The sequence below is a fragment of the Alosa pseudoharengus genome, unplaced genomic scaffold (assembly GCF_046254945.1).
Source record: "Alosa pseudoharengus isolate Yale_2024_CS ecotype anadromous, Long Island Sound unplaced genomic scaffold, YU_APseudo_1.1 YU_APseudo_1.1_scf_11, whole genome shotgun sequence".
Classification (NCBI taxonomy): Eukaryota; Metazoa; Chordata; class Actinopteri; order Clupeiformes; family Clupeidae; genus Alosa; species Alosa pseudoharengus.
The window spans coordinates 7,125,001-7,135,000 of record NW_027468576.1 but is presented as its reverse complement, the minus strand read 5'-3'; the positions used below and the strand labels follow the sequence as shown (position 1 = coordinate 7,135,000).

The 10,000-nt window shown below is 43.2% G+C and overlaps 1 protein-coding gene across 1 annotated transcript in view; it reads right to left on the bottom strand.

Annotated features, from left to right (window-relative positions):
- pde4ba (phosphodiesterase 4B, cAMP-specific a) overlaps nt 1–10,000 on the bottom strand; it is a 160,889-nt gene that overhangs the window by 120,831 nt on the left and 30,058 nt on the right. Inside the window, exon 3 of the mRNA XM_076277872.1 lies at nt 4,426–4,664. Within this exon, the coding sequence (XP_076133987.1) occupies nt 4,426–4,664 (239 nt within the window). The remainder of the gene's footprint in view (nt 1–4,425; nt 4,665–10,000) is intronic.

Sequence of the window (10,000 nt, the reverse complement as noted above, 5' to 3'; positions counted from 1 at the left end):
ACTGAACTATACCTTAACCAAACCCAACCCCTAATCTTAAGATAAAAGCTGCAGTTGGCAAGTCTGACAGATTGAGGGGACTTTGAATGTTTACAACTCTCATGCCCCTCCCCCACTACCACCGAGCACCCTCTCATCGAGTTTCTGCTCATCAGTGCGCACCAGACTGCACCAGACTGTGATTGACAGATAGATCTCACACAGCCCTGCTCTGATTGGACCAGAAGAACCGGGAGCTGTGGATTTTTGCAAAACAAATAACAGGCTCTAGGTGGAGGTAGAATTGCAGGGTTTTTTTCTAAAACCGGCTGATTTATGTTGTTCTGTCGGAGCATAGTGTCAGTTTCAGTGAATATGACCAAAAAAATCTTGCCAACTGCAGCTTTAACCATACATTTTAGCTAACAGAGTGACAACAGAGTGTTTGTTGATAGTCTGAGCATCAGTCTAAAGGAGACTGTCCAAGTAAAGTGTGACCTACGAGACTTGCAGTGCCTTGCAATATGACATGAAACCCCGCCCAGATGAGTAAAGGGGGAGGAACCGTAGAGAACGTGTGTGCCAGTAGAATACTGCTCCTCCTTGTGCACATCTGGCTCCACTGAGATGGAACTGTGGTTTTCCTGCAATATGCATTTGAATCGCACCACACAAGAAAGTCCCTTCGGCTACAAGCACCTGTCAAACAACTGAATGTAATAGTGAAATGAAAATCTTCCTATCTGAGGCATACTCACAATGTCATCAGACAGGAGGCTGTCCTCTCTCATTTCAATACAGACGCAAGGCTCTGAAGATGCTCACGTTATGAGAGCTCAATGTACAAATGTCACTACAATTAACATGCATGAATAAGGTATTCATGTGGACTCGAATGTGCTCATGATAAAGAAGACCATCATGGTAAAGTTGAGTTGGATCGAGATAGGGAAAGGACTATAAATGACTTACTGCCCCCCTCTGGTGGAACCTCTGAACTGCACTTACTCTGTCATGGCCGGAGCAAAGCGATAAAGATATTTCACTTTTCGACACATTTGGTTTGGAGTCATTAAAAATCTGGAGTCATTAAAATTAAGCATACTTCATGGAAAAAATAACAAATCATCATGCTGAAGTACATCAGGTCATGAGTACTGTACACAGACAATTCTGGAACCTCAACAGCACGAGGTGAGTCGCACATAAGAATGGGGGAGAAGGTAAGCATCAATCAACCAGTGGACTAATGCCCCTGTCCAGCCCCATCGCCACAAGAAGAGCTATAAATTCCCAATTGGAGATGGAAAAGTTCAGTGTTTACACAGAGCAGGAGGGGGACGAAGAGCGACGACATACTAAGTGGCCATCCATCGTCCACTAGGATCATTTCTGATGTGGGCCCTGGTCACCTGGCAACCCTTACGAGGCAGAGACTCCACAGGCACTTTTTGAAGGGGTGGGCAAGAAACCTGTGTGTGTGTGTGTGTGTGTGTGTGTGTGTGTGTGTGTGTGTGTGTATGTGTGTGTGTGTGTGTGGGTGTTTTTGTCACAGAGGTGGACATCCCAGTTCCAGAAAGTAGACATCCTGCCATATATTTTTTCTACCTGTGCACTTAACACAGGTGATATCACTAATTATCTGATCTACCTGCTCATTAGGATGAGCTGGTTTACTAAATGGTCGGATCACATACTTGACAGGACTTTTACTTTCTGAACCCGGGATGTCCGCCTCTGGTGTGTGTGTGTGTGTGTGTGTGTGTGTGTGTGTGTGTGTGTGTGTGTGTGTGTGAGAGAGAGAGAGAGAGAGAGTGATATAGAGAGAGAGTGGGAGAAGAGGAGTGAGATGATGGGTTCAGCGGGGTGAAGCCAGTTAAAGGGTCTTTATGGCTTCCACACTGGGACAGCACGTACTGTGTAAACAGAGCAGACGCATGTAAACACATGCAACATGCCGTGATAAGGCAGGTGTGTGGAGAGAACACGGCAGGAACAAACTAAAAGAAACTATGTGCACGAGCGAACATCCTATAGCAGAAATACACACCCACAGAGGCATACATGATCAGAGACCACACTCACATACACACACACACACACACACACAGTAGCACACAGTAGCTCAGTGACGCCACTCTGCACACAACTGGTACACCCATTTCACATACAACCGCACCCAGCTCCACTATATAAACACTCATTTATATGTGCGCAAATACATTATGCACATTTACCACACAGGAAGTCAAACACACAGTGAGTAGTTCTGTGGCCTCAGCAGAGTCTCTTTCTCAGCCACCTCCATGTTGACAACACCACCTCCATGAAGTTCCAGCTCATAGGAGCCATTGCTCCACACACACACACCAAGCAAAGCTTTCACGGCCAGCACACATCTGTCTCTCAGCACATCCCACAGACACGCCTTAACATGACAAGAATGTGACAGATGCAGAACTCTGACAGACTAGCAGCAAAACCACTGATGATTAAGGAACATGACCTTCTAGGGCAGAGACATCTGTAAAAGCTCCCCTTGTGAGTGAGAAGAAACATGTGAATGACCAGGCCTGTCATGGCCTCTAACTGTCACTGGACTGGAGTCATATTGATATATTTGATGTCCTGGTTTATTTTTTCATGGATGATGTCAAGCAGGGATGCTTGATATTGTGTTTGTGTACACTGCATGTGTATCTGCCTGTATGTTGTATGTGGTTTGTTGCCTTTGGACCTTATGTTGTCTGAGTCTATTGATGACCTGCTACAATACAAATTGCCCTTTTGGGACAATAAAAGTGGAAATTAAAGTATATTAATATATCAGAATCCAATTTTACAGTTTAATCAGATCAGATTTTCCACTGTTGTGTCATTGTCGACATTTTCTTTTGATGAATGCATTGTCAGGCATTTGTCTTTGTCTTGCTAGCAGGCTTCAGATGAGTGACTAGCCTATTTTTGAGGCTGGGGGCTTTTTTCAGAACCTTCCAACCAAGGCAGCCATGTCTCCAGGATTGGTATGACTTGCAGCTTTTTGTTTCTTTTGTTTTCACCCTGTATTTTTTATTTATAAATCCTTCTTATTGTTCTCATTCTGTCTTCTCCCTTCCCTGTTTTTCTTTTTCACTCTGTTATCTGACACTGTTTTAGTGTCAGTTTTATTAGATCTTTAGTTCTATTTTAGCCAACTCCTCGTTTTCTGACATTTCAGAAGGCACTTCTCTCACTTAAAAGGTGAGCTATATAAACAAACACATCCCTTCTCTGTCTTCTGAAGAGAGCCAAGGCTCTGAGGTGCAGGATCTCCAGAGGCGGCATCAGCCGGCAGAGCGAGGAGAGGAGGATGACATTTGTCCTGACACCTCTTCACTCCTGACCTTCCACACACACTGTGCCTGGACACCCTGCAGCGTCAAGGTCAAACAGAGAGCCTCAGAGCCCTGGAGAGACAGACAGTCTCTCTACTTCGGTCCTGTCACTCAATCCTCCTCTCTGTCTCCCGCATTCACTCTCTCTCTCTCTCTCTCTCTCTCTTTCTTTCTTTCTCTCTCTCTCTCGCTCTCTCTCTCTCTCTCTCTCTCTCTCTGATGTCTCCCTGAAGTCTCCACACACAAGCACTAACACACACAAACAGTTTACTGTATTCAGGCAAAGCACTGAGGCAAAACTGAGAGACTAAGAAGAAGGAGCTATTTCCCCAGGCCAGTAGACTCCTCAGTATGGACATGCCTGCCACTTTAATGGAAACTGAGGACTTAATTGATGTGGTTGTTCCAAAAGTTGTCGCTTACAGTATATGCACTGGGTACTTTGTAGTGTTATAGTTACTGTTGTTAGTTGCTATTGCTGCTGTGCCTACTATAAATATATTAATAGGCCTCTTCTTATTTTCTGTTCTTATTTTATTTCTTTAATACTAAAATAACTACTTGAATTTAATTATTGTTGACCATTATCATACTTTGTGTCTGTCTAATCTGAGGTGACCCATGCACTGAGCTGACCAGGACAGGTTAACTTTTCCCTGCTATTTGAATACTATTTAAACTGTATATATTGAATCTTGACATCTCTCTTGAACCTAAAAGAACTACATCATATGCTGATTGCATGAGATGGAGTGGCCCTAGTGTTAGGCATTATTAGTTTGAAATGCCTTCTTCAACCATCACTAGTGCGCACCTGACACTCAATCCTCCAAATGAAAGTCCAAAAGATGCATCACACAATCATCACTGACCTTCAGCTGACACACACACAAACCTGCTTACACATGAATGCATGAACCACACAAAGCAATAGGATTACACACAGCAACCCACACACACACACACACACACACACACACTCACACACACACACACATACACACACACACACACACACACACACACTCACACACACACACCCATTAACAGACACACACACATACACACTTACCAGTCTGGGTCCACAGGGGTGATGTCGATGCGTGGGGGCGCGGCGAAGGGCAGCGTGGTCGGCCGACTCATGTACTCATCGTCAGGTGTGCGGGACCTCTCCGCCTGTCGCCATGACAGCGGAGGCAGCTGCAGGTTGCCAGAGAAGCGTCGGCGACCCCGGCGCAGGTCCACCCCGAGCGTGCAAGACGGAGAGGTGAATGACTCGGCCATCCCACAGTCAGGAGGCTCTTTACAGTCCTGAGGACACACACACACACACACACACACACACACACACACACACACAGAGAGAGAGCTATAGAATGTATACAGACACAATATACATATATATATGTATATATATATTATATATATATATATATCATAGTTGTGTTTTTATAAAATCTACAATTGGATCATAAACGGCCACAGCAATGAAGAAGAGTGACTAATAATGACTGACTGATAATGACTATTATTGTGTTACATGCTCCAAATGTAAAGCACTTTGAGCTGCATTCTGTGTATGAAAGGTGCTATACAAATAAAGCTTATTATTATTATTATTATTATTATTATTATTATTATTATTATATCTTAGTGTACCTCCTACACTCCTGTTTCTCGTTGGAAAACAGCACTTTTGAATGTGCATTTTCGTGGCAAAGAGAGAAGGGGAAGAGGAAAGGAGAGAGCATTGAAAAAGTATACCACTCATTCCCCTAATCTCACGCACAGCATCCAGGATCCCAAAAGAATTGTGAAACATTTTGGCAGACCTTAACTGAGCAACCCTAAAGGGAAGTGAATACCAGTTGCAGCATGCCAATTCTCTACTGAAGTTCTACTGCTATCCACTAGAGGGTGTAGTTCACCTTCTTATTGACTAGAAGCAACATTTCAGAAATCCACACAGACCTTGAACATATTCACATTCTAATTATGAGAACCCATTTTGTATGAATACAAATAGGCATTAATTCTCAACAGGCAACCCATCACCACAACCCATCAATGCATCACTCGTCAGCATGCAAGCTTTAGGATCATCCATCCATCTAATCAGCTGTTAATTAAGACCTGCAGAGACAGCTCAGAGGGCTCCAGACAGTCAATGCCTTTAATCAGTCAGCTGAGATAGACAACAAAATAACCCCCCTTTACTCACACCAACACACACACACACACACATACACACATACACACACACACACACACACACACACACACACACACACACACACACACACACACACACACACACACACACACACACATACACACACACTCACACACAACAGATATAGAGCTAGATACAATAGGCCAAATCGATCAGTCAAACCCGATTTCATGTTTAGTATCCTTGTTGACACCCAAGGGGTAACACCAGGAGAATGCATGCCACTGAATGGACAGAGGGCAGGATAGCATTGCTCTTGTGAGTGAGTGAGTGAGTGAGTGAGTGAGGTCGTTTTTACATTCTCAGTCTAGACTGTGCTGGGGGATATGACACATGTGTCTATGCAGGGACCCGAGTTAGCCCTTCTGCAGACTTAATCTGATTCCCTCCCATCTGTTCTGTCTGCGATACATGGAATCAAGTTTCCAGTGCAGGCTAATGGGAGATGCCAGAGCACAGATAGGGTGCCATGCCGAGTGGAACTTCACTACCAATTCAGGCTCATGTCGGACACTGGAACACCCTGCACAGTTCCTCTCACAAGTTCTTGGGAATAGCATTATGTTAGATACATAATATTTTCCAAATTGATTTGATGGCAAAAAAGTCACAAACTAAGGTTAATATCTACAGAATAATGCAAATGTACCTGATACACAAAGTAGTCTACAAAGGGCACCATTGATTCTTCAGAGGATCTGAGGTGCAGGAACATATCAGATCAGATATGAGATCAAAGCTCACCAAATATCAGATTAAAGATTGCCATGCAAGATTTTTGATGCAGGTAAGCACAGCTAAAACCTCAACATCCTTTGCATGCATGGCTAAGGCACAAGAGCAAGCCCCTATATAGTGAACCTTCAAATAAAACATTTCCTACAGAAGCCTTTACAGAAAAACCAGAGAACCCTTTGTGAGTGCAAAGTAGGGCATCAATAGCACATATCCAAACAGAAATGACAAAGGTCTGCCGTCTCTTTCATGCTATCCCCTCCTGTGCAGGCTCTGAGACTCTGGGAAGGTGAGCGCCCAATCTTGGGTCTTGTCTTCCCGCAGGTGAAAGCAGGGCTGAGGAGGACAACCTTTCCTAACAGTGACCCTCGGCATGGACACAGTGAGATTTACTCGTGCTTTAAAGCATTTCTGTTGATCCATGAAGCTCAAAGTGACAAGAGGATCTTCCAACACATTCATGTGGTATGTCACAAGTGATATTTGCTCGACCAAGGACATACTGTACACAAACAAAGACACACACACACACACACACACACACACACACACACACAGACACAGACACAGACACACACACACACGGACACACACACACACACACACACACACACAACCCATGCCAGAACATGTTCTTCCCTGCTTCTGTGTTCACGAGTGCAATCCTGCTGAAGAGAACGTGGTAAGAGCAATGAGAGGACAGAAAGAGGGAGGAGGCTGCCGCGCAAAAGTAGAACAAAAAACAGCGCAGGTTGGGAGTGTGAGTGTTTGTGGCAGCCGTTAAACATTAATACTAGTGAAATTATATCTGAAAGTCAAACTGACACAGGCTGACCTCAACTGACATAGTCAACACAGACATACCAGTTCACATGCCCACAGGACACAGGCGACCTACGCAATCTCAGAAACACGCACCGCTGTGACTGTGGTGCATCTGGTAATGCACCACAACAGGAAACAGAATAATCATGATAAAATCTCAGACACACAAACAGGGAACACACGCACTGGTGCAGTCAGACCAAGGACAACTTACAGCTACAGGAGCTTCATCAAAGCAAAGGAAGTGGGCAAATTATTTTTCAGTTCAGTTTTCTCAGCTGATAACAGACATCTTTTCAAAAGATTCATGAATAAAATTGTCAGACTGACTTCTGTAGTATCATCACAAGGAAGAAATTACTGCAGGTTTAGGCCAAATTATTTCTTCATAACCATTATGCAGAAAACAAACAAATAGCTTTTTTGTATTGTTGGGCCGTGTTATTTCACTAATGAATACTGCTGGGGATGGGATGGAGCAGTGCTGTGAGCCTGACTGGGGTGGTGGTGTCGGGGTGCAGGTTTGGTATCGTTACCCCACAGACCGGGATTTGAGGCCTTTGACTGCTCTGACTAGTTTGGTTCAGCTGCTGGGGAAACACCTTTGTGAAAAATACACAGAATATTCTCCAACTGCCTTTTGGAACGCACAATCACAATCCTATGACAACAAATATTCCAGTGCTCATGAATGAGTTCCAGTATGATAGAATGAGATAGTCAGGCTAAATAATATAGTTGTTTTAGTATATACCTTACAAGTTATATACATACATTTGCCTATTTAGCCAGGCCAGGACTCACTAACTCTTCCAAAGTAAATGGACAAATAGAAGCCAAACTAGATGTACCGCATAGCGGTACAAAATATGACCGCCGCTCAGTCCTGTACATCCGTTCTGCGAAAATAAATCACACTTCAATTTGTCTCCATATTTTACTCCATCCCCCACTCTTGAAACTTTTGTGTATGCTTGTTTGGCATGCCTGAGTGTGTGTGTGCGGCTGCACAGAAAGTAGCCTACTGGTGCTGAAAAGGTGAATAGATTGTAGAATAGCCAAAGAAGATGTAGCATTGTTATAAAACCTTTAAAATCTCTAAACAATCACAAGTAGGGCAGTTCATCACAGTTCATCCATTGCAACTGGATTGATGAAAGGTCACTTACACCTGTAGGCTACGTTGTATTTGGGAAAAGCAAAAGGTATCAGTATAATATTTATAAACAAAAACATCTCTGTCAGTTCCATGCCGTTTTCAACATATCAAAAACAAAGGTCATTTTTGGATGGATGGATTTTTTGTGAATGTTTCTTCTTCTACATAAGATTTTAGTCATCTTTAGTTCATGTAATACTTTATTGTCAATGCACAAATTAAATACCAGAAGTCTAAAACAAAATGCCGTTTTACCCAGTGGTGCAAATAACTGATATGTCCAAAAGGGCCTTCATGAAATGCGTTGCTAGACTGTTCATACACATTTTAACTGGCCAAGTTGAAGAGCTACTGTACGTTATTGTTTGTGCAAATAATATGCTGATTCATGTTCCCTTGCATTTTGCAACTATGAGGTCCATGACCCAGGCCCAGACCAAGCTCAATATTTTAAGAAATCGAAAAGGAATCGCCGGCAGATCAGGCTGAGTCCCAGCCCGGTGTTTAGGATGCATCATAGACAGGTTATCTTTCAGGTAGCCTATATATTTTCCATTAGAAAACCATCACGTAGCGAATGTGTTGTGGCTAACTCACTCACTCCTGTTAGTAGCCTAGGTTATGGTCATAAGCAAATTAGATGACACTCGAAAGATGCAATTAGTGCTGTTATCAATTTGCTTGGTAGCCTATAACCGCATGTATGGTTTTCTACTTATACATCAATAATCAAATTGGCCTCCATCACTCAACCAATGCTAACGGTAACATTATTTTACCTACTCTAGGCTATTGATATAATTTAAGATTAACGTAGCCTACCTGCAGTAAAAAACAAGCATGTCCGATAAACATTCTCACATTTATTTCGGCTTCATGAAGAAATGGGAATTACAGGTCATGCAGAAATCATCCTAACCTTATTAGACGTTCTCTGTGGTAAACTACAGTCTTGTCCTAGAAAGCATAGTCTTTCCGACCCACTTTAGATTAACTTCCAACAAAATTACGTCTCACTGCAACGATGCGCCATCTGGTGGACAAACGACTACGTGACGCCAATACTGGAAATGCAGCCAAATTATTATGATGAATATTTGGTTTTCCTTTAATCCTACTGAATTTGTAATTGTATCGGCCGTTGTAATTGCCGATACTGATGGTATGTGTGTGCCTGTGTGTGTGTGTGCGTGTGTATGTGTGCACCACCATCTACAGGCCAATGAGTGTACAGTTACTAAATGTACACATAACTTAATTTTTTTAGACCCCCCCCCCCCATCGATGAAATTCTACGAAACGTGGCATACCCCCAGAGAATGTCAGGTTAATCATACACAAAAAATTTGGCGCAGTTCTGAACATCTTAACTGAAGAGAGGGGCGATTAAAGCAGAATGATATTGCATTTTCATTTTTTACCGGGGGGGTGCAAATCACAAATGAGTGATTATGGGCTAGGTTGATGTGGGCCCTTGAGACCAACATACCATAAAAATGTATTCATCCTCGGTGCCACGGTTCAGGTAGTTATTTAGGAAAAACTGCATTTTTTGGGTTTCGGGGGGCCCCCGGGGACCAAACAAAATTTTTCCGTAAAAGTCTAGTGGTGCTACATACCCACCAAATTTCATGTGCCCCGGTGGTTCGGTGTCCCAGGTATCGTTGACCAAAAATTCAGGAAGTAGATGACGGG